General features: G+C 43.2%; 1 protein-coding gene across 1 annotated transcript in view; it reads left to right on the top strand.

The window, feature by feature from the left end:
• The first annotated feature begins 3,246 nt into the window (after positions 1–3,246).
• NCAN (neurocan) overlaps positions 3,247–23,709 on the top strand; it is a 138,471-nt gene continuing 118,008 nt past the window's right edge. Inside the window, exons 1-6 of the mRNA XM_088478392.1 lie at positions 3,247–3,333; positions 5,683–5,746; positions 6,713–7,120; positions 18,016–18,190; positions 21,564–21,691; positions 22,015–22,302. Of these exons, the coding sequence (XP_088334518.1) occupies positions 3,247–3,333; positions 5,683–5,746; positions 6,713–7,120; positions 18,016–18,190; positions 21,564–21,691; positions 22,015–22,302 (1,150 nt within the window). The remainder of the gene's footprint in view (positions 3,334–5,682; positions 5,747–6,712; positions 7,121–18,015; positions 18,191–21,563; positions 21,692–22,014; positions 22,303–23,709) is intronic.

Below are 23,709 nucleotides of genomic sequence, written 5' to 3'. Positions count from 1 at the left end.
TGCACAAGCACCAGTCCCATCCCTAGTTTTTATACACGTGAAGATCTGCTCCACAAATAGAGTCTCCGTATATACCCAGTAATCAGAGCACAGTGCCACTGTCATCACTGCACACTCATGACTAGCCAAGGAGCTGTCTACATTTGACTTCCCAGGATATACATTTTAGAGGTGCAAATCACATTAAGAGACCTTGCAGGTACAAAGATAGGGATATTAATACATTTATGGATTTTGGGCCTGATTCTGAAATGTACGCTAATGCCATCGAAGCAGATGCAGAGGATTGTATTTAGACGCCCACCTGCGGTTTTGCAATTCCAAGCAACTGCATACAAAGACATAGCATCGTTCTGAGATCATTAGATTATTGGTCTTCTGAGTAATGCTGGCCATACACGGGTCGATTGATCACACGATTTTGGCAGTTTCTACAGTTTGGACAGACCAATCGTTTGCAAATAGTTGTATTTTGAGTCTTCTGCGACCCTGATGCGCGTCCCTGCCGTCATCTAGTTGGATAGCAGATCAGATGGTTTTGCACAGAGATCTCAACTGATCGTGTACGATGTGATAAACTTCTATGCATCTTATCCTATGATCTTACTGATCAATCGTACACCATTGACCACATCTTATGAAGAATTTCAAGGGAAGAATTTCAAGGGAAATCGTACAACTGATCTTACCAACTTTGAATCTCACCGTGTATGGGGGCCTTAAGTCTATGGTCATGCAGAGTGGCTGTGGGAACTGATACACTGGAGACATTTTTATTGCATATGGCATTGCAAATGCAGGCTGTGACACGTCCCAAAAACGTTCATGGCACATCTGCGTTTTAAACCACCCTTTACCTGCTCCAAACGCTTCCTGCCCATCAATCACACTGTATGTAAAAATTCACTAGGAGAGAATATGGTAGCGCACCTTCATGAATGTGCTATGTGACTTAGGGCCTGATTCAGCAAGGAACGCACACTAGCAGATACACGCACCCAGCCGCTGCGAGAATATGCTAATCAATGCATACGCACGAAGACCGCAGCACAAGAAGCAGATACCCAGCAAAACATAAAGCCACCCACCTATGCTGTGATTGACAGTGTAAACATCGGAAACATCGAGTGCCATCAAAGCTGCGTGTAAGCTAAGGTTAGACCTGATCCTGCTGCAGGACTTGAGAGATTCCTGCACGCAGAAGGGCGCCCGGCTGCGTGCGGCACCGCTGAGATTAATTTATGCACGCCCCTGTAATGGCGTGCGAACGCACAGTCACGCCTGCGTTCAGCCGACCACCCCCCTGTCATCACCCACAAATGGCACTTCCTGTCAATCAACATCGAAGGTCTCTGCGGGCTGCCTGCGTACTCTGAGAGAGCCCATACCGTACTCAGCAACCTGTTCCCGCTCGCGCAATGCGACGCATACGCATGCGCAGATTGCAAATATCGGCTCGCATCGTGCATTCTCTCACTTGCGTTGCTTGCTGCATCAGGCCCTTAGATGCTTGCGCAGCTTAACGATATTCGCCCAACTGCATAAATATTGACGTTGCGTACACCTCTGAATCAGACCCTTTATTCTAAAAAATGACAGAATATAAATAGAATTTAAATCAATAACCGAAATGAATTGAAATCATGTAGATGCATAGAGTCATAAAAAATAATAACAGTAATAAAAATTCAAGGACACTATAAAACAGTAACAGAAGGATGACTGCAAACAATGGCAAGGTTTTTCACAAGCAGCAAATGACTGAAATAAGTATTGTAATGTAGCTTCAAATGCAACATAAAATAGTGTAGAATAGAATATTATAAATAGCAAAAATAACAACTTTTAAGCTGAGTGTGGAATTCAAGTATAAAGAAAATTCCTGTAGTAGTACTTTCCCTATTGTAGTGTGTGTGTGGTGACCATACATGTGACAAGGTACTCCATTCTCCTGCAGTAATTATGTTACGGTCATAAGTTATATTCTGTAGTAGGATTTTGTTATTGCATTTATCAAAAACAATTGTAAACTGTGCAAGATGAGCGTTACTTATCTGCCCCTCTGATACTGGCCTGAAATTAAAAACAGTTTGTTTGCAAACACTATGCACTAGTATATGTTTGGCAAACAAACTCGTATATCTAACTAGCTATCGAGATAGATGGTCTAGAAAACAATGCATGTGCTCTGTTATATACAGGGCCGGTGCAAGGTTTGTTGGCAGTCTAGGCAAAACCTCAGCCTACTGTCACCCACCACACACACACATATGAACAGCTGATAATTATGACATATGTGATATCAGTTATACCTGGGATAGATATACATACCTCCCAACATTTCCAACAGCAGATGCGCGCCCGAAAAGGGGGCGAGGCCTGATAGTAAAGGGAGTGTGGCCTAATGGCACACCCCCATTTACATCACTAAGGGCCGTGCCCAGCATCTCCGAGATGCTGGCCTGCCCCCAGGCTTCCCCCCCATGCTGTGAATAGATACTGTGCGCATGCGCACAGCATCTATTCTCGCTCTGCATAGCAGAGCAGCGGTGCATGCTTCCCCCAACTTCCCCCCACCGTGGGACACTGTGGCCCGCGGGTGGGACAGTGGGACAGTCCCAGAAAAATGGGACTGTCCCACTGAATGCGGGACAGTTGGGAGGTATGGATATATAATAATGCATTGGAAAGTTAGATGATGGAGAACGCAGGCATGAGAGGAGAGAGTCATGGTGTGTGAGAGGGAGATATAAGGCAGCAGCGGAGCGCAGTGCAGGACACCAGTAGTGACAGCAGGACTCTCACCAGGTATACCCACAAACAGCACCCCAAAGTGATTGCACAGCCTCAATAGTGCACCCACGGGGCCAGGCTCTAGCTGTCGGGGAGGAAGTGCTTGGCATCACTGGTGCTGTCACACTTACCGGAGACCATATGGCATAGACCGCTGCTGTTCGTGGTTCTCGTGCCGACACTGCCTGAGAAGCTGCAGGGATGGAGTAGCCCAGTGACCGCTGTTTGGAACTGTGTGGCGGTCCCAGTGGAAGTAGCTGTCCCTGGAGCAGGACCAAAGGAGCCTGGGGTGGAGCACATGGGGGACCTCCTGACCTCTGCATGCCCCCTCCAGCCAATTGTAGGAGGGGCGGGCGCACTTGTCGTTTCAGACTGCGGTACCTAATGAAGGAATGGAATGGATCTCAGAGATCCGCTCCTGCCTTCACCGGGCACCACCCGCAATAGATCCTAATGCCACAGGTTGTAGAAGAAGAATGCCTCTTTCAGAGATCATTCTTCAGTCTTCTCCAAGGCAGCCTCAGCGGGCCGCCTCCTCAGGTGCTGGCACCCTTAGGTAGCTGCTTAATGGAAGCGCCGGGCCCTGGTTATATATCATACTTCCATACCTCCCAACATCTTGTCTGGATGTGCGTCTGATGGGTATGCATCACAAGGGTGTGGCCAGCGCTTCCTATGTGTGGGTGACTAAATAGGAGAAATCAATTTTGACACATTTACCAATCAAAAGTCTGATAACGTGTGCAATGCAAAATGTAGAAACATTGACAGAATCTTCGAAGCATTGAAGGAAAGTTAAGCTGACAAATCATACTGCCAGAACCTGTTCAGAATTACTCGGTAAAGTTTATCTGCTTGAAACCTACAACTCTGTGCTCTCATGTGGTCTCATTAAAAAGTTTGTTCTCGCACCACTGTAGAGCTATGTCCATGTGTACAGAATCAGAATGGCTGATTTAGAAACCTATTTTGTTGAACAGCACCAGATCAAAGATTATGTTGTTGTTCTGTCTTGTGAAATGCACAGTGGGTGACAATGCTGCCTAATGGGGCACATCCACCAGCAGACATAGAAACGATTGCACGATTACGACATAATGTAATCGTGCAGTCGTTTCACAGTCTGGTGCTGTGCCTACACTGAACGTTCAGTCGTTCAGTGTAGGCACATCAATCATCCCCTAACATGCACAACCTGACGTTATCGTCAGGTTTACCAGCACGTTTGGGCGATGATTGATGTCGGAAACGACCAGCGGGAGCGCGCATCGCTGGTAGTTTCCAACATTTACATCCCCCAATGTGTGCCCGATTACTGAACAATTGCATAATTACAATGTCATAATCGTTCAGTTGCTCTATGTAATTGGGTAGTGGATACCAGGCATTATGCTGGGATCATGGGGTTATTCCAACCTTTCTGAGCTTGTATGATCTCTATGTATTTGTGTGGATTTCCGCCCACACTCCAAAGACATACTGATAGGCTAATTGGCTTCTGACTAAATGAACCCGTGTGTGCGTCCGTATGGTAGGGAATATAGATTGTACCAGTGGTCGAAGTGGGAATTTTGAAGTAGGGGTATGGAAAATATAAGGTTGTATCTATGCGCGCCTCTTCGACGAGCAGCGGGGAAAGGGGGTAGCCATTTAAATGGGGCATGTCCTTAAGGCATGCGCCTTTCTCAGTGTAGTGTACCACACCATAGTACCCCTTATACACATTATGCCACACAGTAGTAGTGCCCCTTATACAATGCCCACAGTAGTAGTGCCCTCTATACAATACCCACAGTAGTAGTGCCCCCTAAGCAATGTCCACAGTAGTAGTGTCCTCTATACAATGCCCACAGTAGTAGTGCCCTCTATACAATACCCACAGTAGTAGTGCCCCCTATGCAATGCCCACAGTAGTAGTGTCCTCTATATAATGCCCACAGTAGGAGTGCCCTCTATACAATGCCCACAGTAGTAGTGTCCTCTATAGAATGTCCACAGTAGTAGTGCCCTCTATACAATGCCCACAGTAGTAGTGCTCTCTATACATTTCACAGTAGTAGTGTCCTCTATAGAATGCCTACAGTAGTAGTGCTCTCTATACATTTCACGGTAGTGCCCTCTATATATTGCCCATAGTAGTAGTGCCCTCTATACATTGCCCACAGTAGTTGTGCCCACTACAGTAGTAGTGCTCCACATGAAGACTCAAGCCACAGATTTGCCACCACCCCCACACACACACTCCCCTTATCAAAAATAATGCACTACACACACGTTACAAAATGAAAAATAATGCCACAAATATCCCCTCAGTAAACATCTGCCTTCCCTTTTTATTAAAATGTATGGTTCAAATCTATTCTCCCTCTTTCCCTCATTGCAAATAGTATAATAGACTTCAGATCTATGAGGCGACCCAACCATGGAACCTACTGTACTTACCCTGCCTGCAATCTCTTGTTGTCTAGTCCTACAGCCTTCTGAATTCTGATTGGTGGATAGCTCCAGCCATCCACCAATCAGTGTGGGGAGAGATCCCACCACTGTGAATGGTGGATGGTACTAGAGCCATCCACCAATCAGCATTCTGCCAGACACCGTCGGACGCTGCGGCTGCCGGACAGCTATTTGACAGGCGGCAGGGAGACAGAGAGAAGAAGCTCCCCGGCCGCTCTGACTGAACAGAACGGTAGGGGAGCGTTTGTCTCCTTGCCGCAGGGTATGTAATATAACGCGCGGCTTCAGCGGCCCCCTATCTTTAAAATGGGAGCGGCCAGGGGGAAGATGTCATCCATAAAAATTCTCACCTTAGTAAATTTACCCAAATGTCTTTATTCACCCAGTTTTCCTTATCTTTTTTTTTTTAGAGTTTTAAAAAAGCATGATTAGTTAGTAGTAGTATTATTATTATTATTATTATTATTATTAATATTATCATCATCATCATCATCATATAATTTACATATTTTGTATGTTTAAGGCTATGTAGTCAATTATATTATACATTGATGTATTCAGTGATTTTACATTTGCAATTATAGGTCTTATTTTATTTCACATAATTTGTTTCCATATTTTATTTGTCAATTGTATTATCCATATACAAGATATATTGTTTGTGCTAAGACATTGCAAGAACAGATGAGGAGGTTGGGGTTGAGAATCGTTCTATTTGTCAAATGAAACAGAATCTGAAGTGATTTTTCCTTTGTAGAGCAATGTAGTCACCACCCAATGTGGTCATGTACAAAGCAAGCAAAGGATCAGTTCAGATGGTACAACGCCTTTTGTTGTGTTCTGCATTTATTTGTATGCCCAGTGCATATATTGGCTTACAGGCAAATGGAGTTTTGCCCCACATTAATTTCACTATATCCTAGTTCTCTCATGTACTTCTTGTCTGACTGTCATTTAGGTATTATATAAGTCAGGAGAGTAGGGTGCTTCATTTCAGCTGTCATATATTTATTTATACTATAGATTTCAGCATTTGGAATGTATTGGTTTGCATGTGAAGGATCATCTGCTTGTTTCATATTATTCATAAAACTGTGTAAATAGATTTTTGTTTTAACATAGCATTTAACGCCACATCTGAGCTGCTGTTACAGTCCTGGTGATAAAGCTCTATGTTACCATGCAGAATCTCCATACCTTTTACCCGTTACATATCTTAGTGACACACAGATAGTCTCAGTCTATGGGAATTCCCACTAACTACCTATCATCATCCAAGGCAAACATTTGTCCATTTTTTAAGACATGCATCCTAGACCCATATACAGTATATATACAATGACTTTATATTTGTTAACATTGCTCTAATGTTTCTAATGTGCATGAATGATCATATCCTTATAAGCACCACATGATAGGTGACATTGGTGTGTATTTGTACGTGACATCATGTATGTTTTACTCCCAGGTCCTGGAGAAAGTGCAAAGCCTCTACATATCCATAAACATCAACATGGCCTTGTACAGTGTGGACTGGCCCAGTCTGTGGCATTTCCCTGCCTTTTCTTCCTACGTCCCTCCAGCACCCCACAGGCTTTCAATGTTGTCTCAGAGTCCCCACGTATTAAATGGAGTAAAATTCAGCCTGGGCCAGGCCTGAAGGAATTAGCTGTATTGGTAGCACGTGAAAATGTGGTAAAAGTGGCTCGTGGTTATGAGGGGAGAGTGTCTCTGCCTGGATATGGACACAACCGCTATAATGCCACCCTGGTTCTGTCCAACGCTCGTGCCAGTGACTCAGGAGTGTACCGGTGTGAGATTGTTCTAGGCATTGAAGATGAGCAGGATACTGTACCTTTGGAAGTGACTGGTAGGTAGCACCTGTTAGTGTATGTGTGTGGTATAATAGGATACTGGGTTTACAAATATAAATGTTTTCCTAAAATGCTGCTTGTATTGCTGGGCCAGTACTCCACAATCGGGCTGCCTGTGATAAAGTCCATTTAATAGACTGATGGGTAGGTTTACCAATCGTTCTAAAGAGGACAAGTGGAGGTGTTGCCCAATGCGACCTACCAGATTTCGGCTGTCGTCTTATAGAATCTACTAGATGAATGAATCTGGTTGGTTGCTATTGGCTACATGTCCTCTTTAGATGGGTTGTTAATCTCCCCATTAGTATAGGTTCACTAGAGAGACCATTGCAGTGACCTCTCCGATCTCAGCATCATCTATTTCTGCCCATCACCCTCACGCTCACTGCCATATAATTGGACCATCTCTAAGTATCGTTTATCCTTCATATCAGTCCCACTCTCATTGTCTTTTACTGTCTCTCCCCTAATCTTGCTCTTTGATTCACTGCATCTTTTACTTTACTTGATATGATCAAACACCAAGAATCACATTAGAGGCTGTAATCCTAACAGCAGCTGTAATTGCACATTTCCGGATCCTGGCACTTCTATTCCATTTTTTCTTTTCTTATCTTTTTTTTTTCTTTAACAGCATCCTCTCCCCCATCTGTTCTCACCTCCTCTCTGTTTTTGGCCCCTTCACATTCCTGGCCATGTTCTTTTGTGTTGTCACTCTCCCCCTCTGAATGTCTTCTTGTATCACAGCTTGCTTTAGCTGGTAATTAATAGCAATTATGTAAATCTGCAGGGCTGCTGCTTGCCGTGTTTGCAGTAGGTTACATACAGGTTTAATGACACATGTGTCACAACATCCTTGTTTTATTATTTATTTCCAGCAGTTCGTTCAAGTAAATAAATACTAAAAGAGCATCTGTGGTCATTTCTGCAGTGTTCAGGTTTGGTAGAAGCAATGGACGGCACCATGCATTAACAGGGATAATATCACTTCTGCTTAAATGAAAATAACAGTACATGTCGTTTGATGGCTTCATCAACCTCGGATAACTGCAATAAAGTAGCATTGGACTTGTTTTCAGTAACAGAAAGCTTCTAGTGGCAGTCGCCAACATCCCATATATAGCACCATCATTATCAAATGATAATTGATCTGTCTTCTAGTGATGTTGGACACTTCCCATTGGTTTACAGATCCTTTTGTAATTGTCACTCTTTTGGTTTAAAAGGAACTCTCTCCTTCTAAATTGTATATGTTGAGTTTTAGCTTCATAAGCTCTTTAGATTTTTGTGTTTGTACATGAAGCTACACTTCTAGGTCAAAAATTACCTGGTAATTCACTGCTATGACCTGGTAATTCACTGAGTGACTGCAAACGGTCACTCATACACTCTGTCCGGAGGTTTTCCTAAATGCAGAAAGGATATATAAGCAATTCTTAGAAAATAGGTACATTTATAGTTAGTAAAGTACATACGTTATATAGTCACTTTACCCAATATATTATGATAATCTCATATTTACTGTGGAACTAAACATAAAAATGAAAATAAATACCTTAAAGATCAACAAAAAAGGGTTGTATTCATGTGTTCAAAAGTGATACTCTGGTATTATATATGACCCCCTATGTGTGTAAGCCCCCTGGGCATACCTTCCAGTAGGAGCATTTATAATGGGTGCAGGGTGTGTGGTGTATAAGGGCCCCTGGGTCCAGGGTGGGCTCTGCACCACACAGCCTGCACCCAAAGTATACTTACCTTGTGCCAGCAAACAGGTCCTTCTTCCTCTGCTGCCCCATCTTCCCAAATACTTCTTTGGGAAGATGGCATAGGGTTGGACATCAGAATCCTATGGTTAGCAACCATCAATGTTCCCAATCCAATGGGAATACTTTTTCCATCGAATAGTGGGTATTTGATTATTGCCAGCCATCGGATGCAGCTTTCCAATGCCCATCTGATGACAGGAAGGGTTGTATGTAGCTGCGGACACCCGGAAGTTGTGTCCGCAGCCCAGCTTATGCCGGCATACATGAAGTTCTGACTGCTTCTGTGCATGCGCACATAGTAACCATCAATGGTTATATCATCTAATGGCTTTGATGCAACGGCTAGTATCCATCGCATCACTTCATTTGTTGTCAGAAGCCCAGCAACCATTTAATGCTGGGCTTCCAATTTCAATACATTAGATGGCACTGTGCAATGACAGCAAAGACTCTGCCACTGTACCAGAGCCTCTGCTCTCTTGTGCGCCATCTTTCCAAATATTAGTGGGAAGATGGTGTCGCGAATGAGAAGGGACCTGCTTGCTGGGAATGGTAAGATGCAGCGCTGGTGGAGCCACCTGCTCAGATGAGGGTGCCTAATATGCCCCTGCTGGTAGGTGGGTACAGGTTGGAGGAGTGGTGGTAATGGCACTGCGAATCACATCACTACGGCCCTGCCACCTGATTTACAATGTCACTATTCATGGAACTGAGCAGCAGGGTTGGAGCCACAATTACATGATTCACTGCATATCACATAATCAAACCCATGGCTGGGAATGTGGGTAGGATTTTGGAGGCTGCTCTACTTTCACAGGAGTATGGTAGAACTTCCCAAAATTCATGAGTCTTCCAGACATTCTGGCAGAGCCGGCCCTAGGCAGTGGCAAACTAAGCAATTGCCTAGGGCATCTGGAATGCCTAGGGGCATCCAGGCACGCCTAGGGCCGGCGGTCGGCAGAGGGCAGGTACTGAGGCTCAAGGCCGTAGCACAGCGTCCACTGCTTGCTGCTGCAATCGGGCCTGGCAACAGCAAACAGTGAGCAGGCAGCAGCAGAACAGCAGGCGGTGGTTGCGGGGGCAGGGCACCTGGACGGCGGGGCTCGGCTAGTGATTAGGCGGCCGCAATCGATCCCAGCTCAGATCGGGCAGAAGTTGCAGCAGGCAACTCGCAGCCAGCAACAGCGGGCTGCCACTGCGGGAGCAAGCAGGTCCAGGGAGGCTGGAGAAGAGTAACAGACTGTGTACAGTGGGGGCAGTGGGCACTGGACATCAACAAAAATTGCTGCTGGTCTCTGGAGAGGAGCTGCGCATGCCCAGCCACAGCAGCTCCTCCTTCCATGGGCCTTTGCAGAGTCCAGCAGAGTCAGTGCAGAGTCCAGCAGACTGAGCCTGCACTGACTCCCTGAAGCCTGCCAACGTTACCCCCAAAAAGTTCACTGAGGAGGATTCAGCAGGAGCTGCAAAACAGCAGGGGCAGATGCACAGGCAGCAAGCCAGCCAATTTTAAAAAGTGAGTGACTGTGCTATAATAAAGTCAGCACAGCATGTAGTGAGGGGTGCTGAGCTGAGTGCTGTGAGGTGTGCTGTCCCCTGGCTGGGTGAGGTGTGATTGCTCATGGGTGTTGGATGTGGCTGTGATCTCTGCTACTGGGTGAGGGGTCCTGTGCTGGGGGAGGGGTGCTGGATGAGGATTACTGTGAAGGAGAGGGCTGATGGGTGTTGTTAGCTGCCTCTGTGATCTGTGTAGCTGGGTGATGGGTGCTGTGCTGTGAGACAGGGAGAGGGGTGTTGGGTCAGAGGCGGAACTAGGGGTGCTACAGCCAGTACATGGCACTGACCTGGGCCCACCGCAATGAAGGTGCCCGCAGCAGTATAATGTGTTTGACTGACTAATTTTACTCCGCTCGCCTCTGCGTTTCAGGCTGTAACAAAGGAGGATGTCTGCATAGTTGTACTGTCTATTTTGTGCGTTTAGCACGTGTTTCTTGAACAATAAAAAAATAAGCCTTAAACCAATGTGTTATTTTTGGTGTCAATTATATAAACACTAAGATTGGTGGTGGGATTATCTGCTAGGGGGCACCAACAAAAAATGTGCCTAGTGTATCAAATTGCTTAGAGCCAGCCCTGCATTCTGGGATTATAGACAAGTACACCTAGGCTTAGACCATTGAATTGTTTAGACGAGTCTCTCTGCTGAAGGCTTCCCCATGCAGACCACCACCTTTCACCTCATCATCTGAGGATGTCGATAGCAGAGGATTCTTACAGGAAAAAATGCTTTAGCAGAGAATACTTGTGTATCTTTGCAGTAGTGCGATGTGGTCCCGGAGGAGAAGTGAAGACATTGTATCTGCTATCACTTCACTTCTAATACATTGCTGGTATGAGCTAATGGGGCACTCTGGGAAGTGATAAATGGCAGAGAGATAAACGACCACTGTCGACCAGCCACTCAGCTCCCAACTGTGTTTGAAAGATGACAGTTGGGAGCTGATTGGTTGGTTGTTTATCATTCTCCACTTTATCACTTTCCAGAGCTTCATACATCTGCCCCAATATTTCTTATTGCTGCGATAATTAATTATATCTAGTCTAAAATCTGATAATTAATAAATATGCCCCTAAATGTAAACATATAATTTGTTACGTTTAGTTAACATTATGGCAACCTAATAAAACATTGGCTTCAAATTCACCCACTCAACCCACAGCTACCTTTTATTTATTATGCACTGCAGCAGCAAACCCGAATTGTTAGTTTTGCAGTCTAAGGCCCTCATTCAGAGCCGCTCGCTAGCGGCAGTACGCTCGTTCCGAGCGATGTTCGCACATCTGCGCATGCGTACGGTTTTTAGTACGCATGCGCGAACCAGTCAGTGCGGCCGTAAATCGTTTGTACGCTATATAGCGAGTGCCTGCTTTTTTGAGTGACAGAATGAGGCGTATGTGGGTGGTAACAGGGGAAGGTGCTTGAAAACGGGGAGTGGAATTCATACAGCAGCGTCATTGACCACGTCACTGGGTTTTTTTTAACTCAGAACTACTCGCAAAATAGCGGTTGAAAACACCAACCGGCTCTGAATCAGGCCCTAAGTTTGGTTTGTTGTAATCATGTGTAGGCTGTTACCTGTTTCTGCTGCATCTTGGTACTGAGGCAGAGCTATTTTTAGTGTGTGTTTAATATTTGTGAGTTTGTAGATTATATAATAAATGTGATTAGTGCTGCAAGTTATTATCATTTGGCATTGTTTATATATTATTCAGTTCACATGTAAAAAGCAAGGGTATGCGCTACACATGGACTTTTTTAAAAGTTTCTCTATATATTCTATACTCTATGGGGCTGATTCAGCATTGCACATATGTGCAATGCTGATCACAGATTCCCGATTATCGGGAATCTGCGGGTGCGCAGGACCCGTTCTGCGAATGTGCAGAACAGGTCCTGCGTGTTTGCACGCAGCCCCTTCTGTGCATATGCCTGTTTAACAGGCAAAAGGTATTAAGGGGCAGGGGTGGCCGCGGTTCCCGGAAAGGGGGTCGTGCCCGCCCTGTTTTCCTGGAGTGGCAAGACCGACGGCTGCATTCACGGACGCAGTTTCCTGGCCTCGCAAACCGATCAGCCTGAGTAAGCTGAGGCTTACTCAACTGGCTGGTGGCCTGGCGCCGTCCACCAGCCTGCGACCTCGGTCACAGTGCTGGGATCACAAATGCAGCAGGGGGTGTCATACACCTCCTGCTGCATTTGCATATTAGCAAGGACGGATTTGCAAAGCTGCCTGAGTGCAGCTATGCAATTCCGTCCTAAGCTGAATTAGCAACTATGGCCCTCATTCAGAGCCGCTCGCTAGCGGCAGTACGCTCGTTCCAAGCGATGTTCGCACATCTGCGCATGCGTACGGTTTTTAGTACGCATGTGCGAACCAGTCAGTGCGGCCGAAAATCGTTTGTACGCTATATAGCGAGTGCCTGCTATTTTGAGTGACAGAATGAGGCGTATGTGGGTGGTAACAGGAGAAGGTGCTTGAAAACGGGGGAGTGGAATTCGAACGCAGGCGTGCTTAAAGGTCAAAACGGGCATTTTAAGGGAGTGCATAATTAATCCAGCAGCGTCATTGACCACGTCACTTGGTTTTTTTTAACTCAGAACTGCTCGCAAAATAGCGGTTGAAAAAAACAACCACAAGAATAGCGAGCAGTTCATACGCTGTACGATGTACTCGATTAATCTAATAAATAGCGGACATGACGTAGGATGCGAGCGGCCAGGGGGCGTATCTTTCCAAAAAACGAACGCAAGTTTTGTTCGCTCGTTCAGACATAGAGGCGTGAACAGACCGCAAACAGCGAACGATTCATTTGAATAGACACCCCTTGTTTTAGAACGAACGACCGCAAATAGCGAGTGGCTCTGAATGAGGGCCTATGTCTGTCTGTTATTACCCAGTTTTGTTCTATTAATGTTATTTCCAATTGTAAAGCACAACAGAATATGCTGCGCTATATAAGACACTGTTAATAAATAATAATTCTATACAATATAATATCATTGTAAATAACTACAGCATTATGACACTTTATGACACTTGCAATGTAAAATATTTCAGATACATTTTTTACTTTTTTTTTAAATAGCGACTTCTTTGAAGCTAAATTGACAATGCCTTTTCATGGCTCTTGCTCAGATGATGGTGATTGCTCAATGGAAATTTCATCTGGCAACCCTGCATCAAAGGCTTTTAGTGTATTAAATAGTGCTGTAATGAGGTTAGCTATAAGTAAGGGGATATGTTATTTCTTTACCCCTTTCTTGATGAGCATTATTTCTCCATTCTCACTGCCTCCCTGTCTGATCACATATGTGGTTTCATGCTTAAACCAAGAGTAGTCCCAAAGCTCATTTAGGACCTGATTCAGAGGTGCAAGCTATTGCAGCCAACGCTGTCTTTATAATAATGCCACAACTGATGGGATTTGTAAAGAGACCCCCAGCAGCTTCGGCGCTAAACTTCAGCTGTACGTATTAAGACGCATCATCGGTTGCATCATCAGAATGCACCATCGGAGACTGCAACAGCCCTATCACAGGTGCAAGTTCTCTGTGTGAACATAGCCACTGGTGTCTGTGCAACTGCGGCAAAAGCTGCAGTCCCTGACCGTGACATGCCTATGACGTGCCGCTGCTGGCAAGCCACCCTGTACCCACCTAGAAACACCCACTGGAATTGCCTCTCTCTGTTTTGCGGCTTTGGGCGGTGACCATCGGGATGCATGCATCCAAGTCGCACTGCCGTGGACACGTGCGCAGACTGAAAACATCGGCCACTTGCGTGCGGTATCTACACTGCATCCACCTCTGAATCAGACCCTTAATGAGCTGCAGTATATTTCAACCTCTCCCACTTTAGTTCCAATACCATCATAATGCATAATTTAATTACACTGTTTATTTCATCATTTAATACAACCCTGTATACCATAACATATGGTTTCAGCTCACAATTATAAAAAGGCCTGAGGAAATTGTTCTCGTGCCATGAATGCTTGCAGCACCTATGGAATGAGTCAGTGATATTTCTAATGTCAAATACACTTTTGTAAAGGCAAATCCGCTGTTCATCTTACTCTAAAACCTCTTGGCACCAATTTATCATTATTATGTTTGAGTAATTAATAAATACGTACTTACAAATGAACTAAATTATTCTGTAATGGACACCTTGACCCACATGCAGTGTCGGACTGGGACATGAAGGGCCCACCGGGGGAATGCATCGGTAGGGGCCCATGCTTAAAAGGTGTGGTCATCCACCAGAGGGGGTGTGGCCAGCCACCACAGACACTAACCAATAGGCAAATCTTAGTGTAGTTTCTATAGAAGGATACCAAGCCCCCATGCTGATCAGTGGTCCTGCTCCACCAGGTAACCGACAGTCTAATAGAGTAACAATGTAAAACTGAGGTCTGCAACCTGACACCTAGAGGAAGGGGTGGGCCCTCAGGCAGTAGGGCCCGCCAGGGATTTCCCCTGTACCCCTGTAGACCAGTCCAACACTGCCCACATGAGTAATGCTTAAAACATCAGAACAGGGCAATTATTAGCATCCTGTGAACTAACCTCATTAATGCATTTTTTCTTTTTTTGTTTAAAATTCTGTTTGATTTTTTCAGTGAATTACAGAACATAGCAAACATTTCCATATTTAGATAAGATTAGAAATTAAAAATAACAGAATGGATATTAATGGGCCTTTTACAGACACCTAACAATAAGGAAGTGAATGCTAGATGATCGCATCTAAGGTTACAATATTCAAAGATGAATTATCAAAGATAAATCAGCAAAGAGAAGGTAGGAAGGGGTAGGAAAGAGAGGGAATGAAGGAGGGAAGGGGAAAGGGAGGGGTGCCAACCAGCCAGCACCACCGATGCGATTTAATCAATAATATATTGAAATAAGGCTAAATTGTGTTCAAAGGGGTTTCAGCCTCAAAGTGGTCTGTCCAAGGCCTCCAAACTCTTATGAAATTGGCGGAGGCATCATGCAAAATCGAAGATGCGATATGTGGTCCATATAGCCTTGATGGTGGCTGAGATAGACAGGGGTGAGGTCGATTTCCAATGTATTTTTTCTTGGTAAAAGGATTTTTTTTTTAATCATTGAAAAATCCACGCATAGCTGCAATTAGCTTAGGGTACAATGGAGCTGATTCATAGGTGGACAGAGATGCAGCTGTGGCAGCGTCTATTGGTGGTCGCCCATCTGTGATTTTATGCAAATGCCTGTACAAAGCACTTCCCTGGTGTACATCTGTGTGTCTGTAATTGGCATGCATGCATTTGTTTGTTTGTGCTTTACTATAAGACAATGGGCATTTGACTACGGGTGGATAAATTAAGCACCAAAATGCGGTCAAACCTCTGAAAACTATATTTGGTTCCTCATATGTATTAAAATGGTCCAGCAGATATAGGATATATCCACTGTGGACAGCCGACACAGCAAGGCCCAATAGAATTCTACGGGCTGCGTTGTTCCCATATGCATCAAGCTCTGGAAAGTGTAACTTTCTGGAGCTTTTGCCCAATAGGCAACGCCATCTATAGATTGTGTTGTCTATAGAAACCTGTGGACTTCTTACTGCCAAAAGTACCCGGAGTGGGATCCCACGCCCATCTCCTGGGCATAAGTAATCATGCATACAGCATTAGTAAATGCCTGCATTCATGTGATGAGGGCAGGATGTATCACATAGTATATACAATATTTGATACATCCCACCATCAATAAGTTACATGAATGTGGAACTTGTGTGATCTAAGGGCTTGATATAGCAGCGATCGCAAATACAACTACGTATGCAGATTGAGCGATTGTTAGCCATTGCACATGCGTATAAGCCGCACTTGTGTGAAGTGGGATTGCACTGCGTTCAGGCACAAACAGAGGAATCCAGCGCAGAGTGAGTGACAGGTTATGAGCGTTTGTGGGTGATGACGGGGGAGTGGTTGGAGAAAAGCAGGTGTGCCTGTATGTTTGAACACCGTTACATGGGCGTGCATATATTAGCCACTGCAACTGCATACGCAGCTTGAGTACTCATTGCATGCGACGAGATTTGCAGTTTCTGCGGCTGGTCAGACCTGCTGTAATTGTGCATGACGAGCCGATGTACATCGATGGTACCGATGTTTACACAGAAATGCGAGGTATTACGGATGTGAGAAAGCAGCACTGGGCGTCTCTATGCTGGCTGAGATGTGGCAAGCATTAGCATATTTTCGCAACTGCATTCCATGTAAAATTGCAGCTGCGTACACAATTGCGATCCATACTGAATCACGCCCTAAGATTGCAGCAAAACATCCATGGTGGCTCTATACTGCTTGGTCAATAATTTCATCTTGGCAATTACTATAGAAATTTGTAAGGACACAATAAACTGTGACTTTCACTTGGGATTTCTTCCTCACTGTATATATACAGTACATACATAACCAGCTGCTTATGTAACAGTGCATCGACTAAATAAATTTTATTAGTATATTTTGTATCCATTATTATATGATTGTGTTTGTTATATTGACCTAAAGTCTTACATACTTTCTTTCAGTTTTGGTGCATGGACGATTCAATTATTTGCTTTGATCATTTGAGGTGTTGTAGTGCCTCACACCACAATCTGATTCAATAGATATCTATTTTTAGCGACAGTTGCTATTATTAATTATTGACCAACCTATTTCTTTAGAGATCTGAAAAAAAAATTTGTCCTGGTTGAATTATCTAATGAGAAATACAGTACTTACCTGTAGATTATAGTTTTAAAGCAGGAATGACCTCAAAACAGGATTTATTATGATTGCTGAAACATCTGAATTTGGACCTGAATCAAATACAAGTAGATTTAAGAAAGAAAAAATACTGATAACATTCAAAAATGTATATATGTATAATTACACTGATTATGCAGTTGTGTGCTATCTGCTACCAGCCATTTCTTGCTATAGCAGACTGGCTGCCTGCCGTGTCATCAACTATATTGCTGACAGAAAGTTTGTTGTGTGTAGGAAAAATGTATTACATTATTTTTATTATTACTATATATATTTCAAACTTTTATATAATATGCATATTCGCAAATATTATTTATAGCTTACTTTTATCATGTATTTTATGTTAAGTGGTCCTTAAATGGGACTCTGCTCCTGGATATCAGTTCTTGCAGGAACTTCACTTGTGTTGTACAAAGGTCATAAAGCAGTTATCTTTATTTATTTATTTATTTGTTAATTAATTACATGCTTTTGTGGGCTAGTTTTCATTTTTGTAAGTGTTTAATACTTTCACATTAAGCTTATTTTTTTGTGTGCTTTAAGGTGACATATGTATCAATTGCACTTCTTTGATCATCTTGCGGCTTATGATATATTGTAACACAATCTCCACAGCCAACATTATTTTATTTATGTTTTTGTCCACTTGAAAGTTTTGGGATTAGGAGCCTACATAAAAGTAAGCAAATCATGAAAACTTATTGTAGCATGCTGTGCTCTGATGTTATCTTTAAGGTAGACAAAAAAAGAAAATGCTCTTAATGGTCATTCTCCTTCAGGTTTGGTTTTTCATTACCGAGCTGCAAGTAATCGCTATGCCCTGACTTTCGCTGATGCTGTGCGATCCTGCGAGGAGAACTCTGGCGTTATTGCCTCTCCGGAGCAGCTGCAAGCAGCGTTTGAGGATGGCTTGGACAATTGTGATGCAGGATGGCTTTCTGACAAAACCGTGAGGTGCACAAAATTTTTAATTAGTCATAAATAGAAAAAAATGTAAAGCTAAGCCCCTATGGGTCTTGTATACACGCAGTTTGTTATAGCTCTTCAATGCTTGCCCCATTACAGGTGTAAATTTTGCCTAAACTTTTTGCTAAATATTCACCTCATTGCTTATTTGTCTGGATCTTTTGCTAGTGCAATATGGCCTTAAGTATTCCCAGTTGCACCGCAACCATACCACTAAGTGACTGTCGTAAACCCATAGAGAGTGGAATGACATACTTCAGGAAGGTGGAAATATCCTATACTGGCCCAAAAAGCACTTCGTATGAAATTTCTCCACAATTTCACTCATCTTTACCTAATTTTCTAAATGCATAACTATATTTTTCTTATGGGTGAAAAGCTAAGGCTTTTATTTAAAAATGTGTTTTTCCAAGTACTGTATGGATACATATACTGATAACAAATGACACTTAATAATGACTGCCACTCTCCTACTAAGCAAATGACTGACATTCTCCTACTCTCCAACATGACCCGTTCCATTAGGTACAAAATACTCTGCTCCTGGACTTAACACCTAACGTATGATTGCAGTCACCTGTGTAGCACTAGGTAATTGATTAGACAGGTGATTCACCACAGGTGGCTGCAATCATAAATTAAGAGGGAAGTCCAGGAGCAGAGCATTTTGTACCTAATGGAACGGGTCACGTTGGAGGGTCTGCATTCTTCTCACATCATCATCACGAAAAACCAGCAGTCACAATCCTCACACCCAGCATATTGCCTCTTTACATTTATTACAGGATAAATACTCACATTACTCACCTAAGCATGCACCTACAATTACTTGAAAATTATTCAGGCCCTTGACAAACATACAAGGACACAGTGGCCTCCACCAGCTGTAAGTAATTATATAACTGCCACTTATTCTGACTGAACACCTCAAACTTAAAGGATCCTTATTCAAGTTGTGAATCTGAAGGACAGCTGTGAAAATAAAGACCGTCACATATAAGTTAGAGAGAAAGTATTACAATAGCATGCATGAGGAAAAGGGTGCAATACAATATCCAGGTGTTTGAATGTTTCTTGTTTTCTTAACATATTTAGACAGTGACACGTTAAAAAAAAGGACATTTTCAATCCTTTGAAATAAAAAAAATCTCAGAAAACAACGGTTCAGTGCAGGATTTGTTATAAAATTAGAGAATTGGTCAATGATCAGGATACTTTTGCAGGGTAATGTAGCTTTAAACCTACCAGGCTACTAGTATAATGGTGGGTACACACTTGGCGATATTACTGAGCGACTTCACGATTACGACATCGTAATCGTGCAATCGCTCAGTAATCGTGCAGAAATCGTGCACTTCTATGTCGGAAACGACCAGCGATGCGCACTCCCACTGGTCGTTTCCGACATTGTCCATCGCCAGAACATGCAGCACAATCTGACGACCTCGTCAGGTTGCTGCATGTTGGGGAATGGGGGAGAGAGCCCGGCGCTGAACGATATCGCTAATGATATCGTTCAGCGGCTGTGCTCAATGTCATGAACGACATTGAGCACAGCCTGCTGGGGACACACTACACGATATCGTTCAGGGAGCATATTGTGTAGTGTGTACGCACCTTAAGGATTCATCCTCCCAGGCCAATACTTTTATAATATTACAAATGTCTCACCCTCTCCATTGATAGACATATACATATACAGTCAGTGTTGGATTGGCCCAGAGGGGTACAGGAGAAATCCCTGATGGGCTCCAAGGCCTGAGAACTCACCCCCTCCTCTAGGGGTTAGGTTCCAAACTGTGTACTCTACTATTAGAGGGTCAGTTACTTGGTGGATCAGAACCACTGATGAACATGGGTGCTTGATTCACTTCTATAGAAACTACACCAAGATTCAACCTCCTACCAATCAAAGTGGGTGGTTACTACACAACCCTGTCCTCTTCTCTTGTTGGCTGTGAGCTTTAACAAAATGAATGCTGTTCCTGCCAGTGGTTGGATTAGCATTGTAGTTCTGCATTCATTCACTGACCTACAATTAAATCATCCCAGTGGAAAGAGCTTAAATAGTTGTTTTTTTTGTTTTTTACAATCTCATGTATTTTGCTTTTACTACCCCTAAAGCAGTTCACATTGAGTTAGACACTGGCTTTTTTTTAGTACCCCTATCACAAGTACAGTGGATTAATGTGGTATATATAAACAGTCAGGATCACAATCAAGTGCTTAATTATTATACATATATACATTAAATTACATTCCTAGGACTATGGTATATTTACTACACGGCATTGCTGCTATCAGTCTAGTACAGTATCATGCATGCAATATCAGTATTTACCATATATATTTAAAAAGGGGCACAGACCATGCTCTCTGTGATGGTTAGCCAAACCTCTGTAGTGGCTGGCCACACCCCTTCTGGTGGCCTTCAGCTCTTAAGCATGGGTCCCTACCACTGCATTCCCCCAGTTGGGCCTTCATGCCCAAGTCCGACACTGATTACAGATATTATTCTTGTCCATCTCCTCCTTGTTCCTCTTTACCCATTCTCCAATGGCCAGTCTCATTAGATATCATTTGCTCCTTACTCCGGAGTCCTCACAATCTCCCAGCATCCTCAAATCACAAATGAGCAGTCAGAATGTTCTGTGGTCAAAGCATTTATGAATCCAGAGAAGTGCTCATAGCATGGGGAGATCCCAGCCTCTTGAAAGTACATATAGTATATGGGATATGCAGGTATCGGTAGTAGGACATACATGTCTGATGGCTCTAGAGTTCACCTGTGCTATGAGCTCTTAATCCTAACATTGCTTCATGACTCCATCGTGGCCAAGAAGTGACAGCGGAAGGCTGCGCCAGTATTCCTTTCTTCTCTGTTGTCGCCATAATAGCTAGTGCACAGACTCTTGATGATTTTGCACATTTTACATGAGTCTTCGTAGACCAAAACATCTAACACATGGACGTAACCTTATTCCTCATTGACCAGTAAGTTTATCAAACTTCACTCTTAAAGGGAAGCTCCATCTACATACATTTTCTCCCCATATGCTTTCACCAGTATACAATTGCATTGTATAATACAGGATACCTAAGTAAATATTAAATATTTAAATAGCATTCTGACTGTTAATAGTGATGTCTACTCCAGGCTCTCCTTTGCATAGCAAACAGCTACCTGGGGTACCAGCTAATGTACAAATACATTTTGTGTACACTGAGAAAATTAAAATGTTAGGGTGACGAGTACGTATTGTGGTGAATGTACTTTTCAGGGCAGCTTATATTAGGAAATAGTTCTCCTAAAGAAAACTGCAAATGAAAAATCCTTATTTTATTGCTATCTGATCTACAGGTATCCAATCAAAACACCAAGGCCTGGTTGCTATGGAGACAGGAATAATCTTCCTGGTGTTAGGACATATGGAGAGCGAGAGCCAGAGGAAACCTATGATGTATATTGTTACACTGAAGGACCCCAAGGTAAAGTTTACTTTGAGGTGGTCACATTGCAATAGTCAATATATGTTACTTGGAAGTACGATAATCAATCATTAAACAATACCTTTATTATTCTCATCATCAAATGTATGCCATGATATTTATATTACTGTTATCATAATTTCGTTGTATGTATCACTATATAAGAAACTGTTAATAATAATCATTGCATTATCATTACTTGTAGATATTTCCGTAAAAAAAAGTGCATACTGAAAAATGTTTAACTAAAAACTTAATTGAAATAAATGCATTTGTGTTGTGTCTGCCTTAATCATTTATCTATATGGCTTATCTAAATGCAGGAGATGTTTATTATGTGTCGGAGAGAAACACCCTGGACGGCGCCAGAAACTCTTGCCTGCGTGATGGTGGGACATTGGCCACTGTTGGACAGTTGTATGCTGCTTGGAGAAAGGGCCTGGACCAATGTGATCCAGGCTGGTTGTCAGACAATAGTGTTCGTTACCCCATTCGGACCCCAAGAAGGAACTGTGGTGGAGAGGAACCTGGGGTTCGAACTCTATACCAATACGCAAATCGAACTGGCTTCCCCAATCCTGAAAGAAAATTTGGGGCCTATTGCTTCAAAGGTATTACAATACGTAATTTTGTGTTTATGCATACATACACTTAAATTTTGTTCTGTATCTGCAATTTAAAACAAATATTTCATAGTTTTAACCTTATAATCTTCTGAGCTTTTCAACCTTATCTAATTTCCTCTCACTTTGTTTTGCCGCTAGTTCAATGTCAGTGAAGACTCTACCTGCCCTCTAACAGCCATGTACCTATTTCCACAACTTGGCTATATACACATATATATTTAAATGGCAACACATGCATACAACAGACATTCAACTGAAAGAGCCTTTATGTACTACCGTACACAAGCAATAGCTGGTCAGCTGGAAAAATGCATGGTCAGGAGACAGCCCAATATGCATGGTCAGGAGACAGCCCAATATGCATGGTCAGGAGACAGCCCAATATGCATGGTCAGGAGACAGCCCAATATGCATGGTCAGGAGACAGCCCAATATGCATGGTCAGGAGACAGCCCAATATGCATGGTCAGGAGACAGCCCAATATGCATGGTCAGGAGACAGCCCAATATGCATGGTCAGGAGACAGCCCAATATGCATGGTCAGGAGACAGCCCAATATGCATGGTCAGGAGACAGCCCAATATGCATGGTCAGGAGACAGCCCAATATGCATGGTCAGGAGACAGCCCAATATGCATGGTCAGGAGACAGCCCAATATGCATGGTCAGGAGACAGCCCAATATGCATGGTCAGGAGACAGCCCAATATGCATGGTCAGGAGACAGCCCAATATGCATGGTCAGGAGACAGCCCAATATGCATGTTTCGTCTCTTGCCAGCAGAACAGCAGCCTGATCTAGAATGCTAGTTTCTGCTCCTATAGAAATCCCATGCAGTCCCAGTTGCCCTCCATCACAATTAGAGATAAGCTGGTGTTGATTCACCAAAATGTTCATTATGATCATAAAAAGCTATAGCATTTGGCAAGACCATTAGTTGCTAGTGTACGTCCCAAATATGGAACAGTTGCTGTGCCTGTGATTCTCATACTAGTTCAACAAGTCAGTTTAAAAATAAGTGTATTCATTTAGTCCCTATGAGAAACAATGTTTCTCTTGCAGACATCACCTTGTGCAGTTTGCTGCAATTTACATCTGAAAACAGCCTGGTGCAGACTCAGCTTTAAATCAAGGTCTGTTTTTTCCTCACACATCATCCTGATGCTACTGCACTATTTAACTGACAATGATAAATGCAATTAGCAACAGTTCACATTTCTGCACCATGACATTCAGCTAGATACAGTATATGACATGTTATCTCCTGCTTTTATTTATAGGATAATCCAAAGCCCTGAATACAATTTTTTTTTTTAAAGTGACATCGATTTTTGTTTGACACTTATTTCAGTCCAAAAATTGTTCAAAACATTATTTAAAATTATGGAATT

The sequence above is a fragment of the Taudactylus pleione genome, unplaced genomic scaffold (genome assembly GCF_031769625.1).
Source record: "Taudactylus pleione unplaced genomic scaffold, aTauple2 ptg000214l, whole genome shotgun sequence".
NCBI lineage: Eukaryota > Metazoa > Chordata > Amphibia > Anura > Myobatrachidae > Taudactylus > Taudactylus pleione.
Note: the sequence above shows the minus strand (reverse complement) of the source record. Positions and strands in the feature narration are given on the sequence as shown.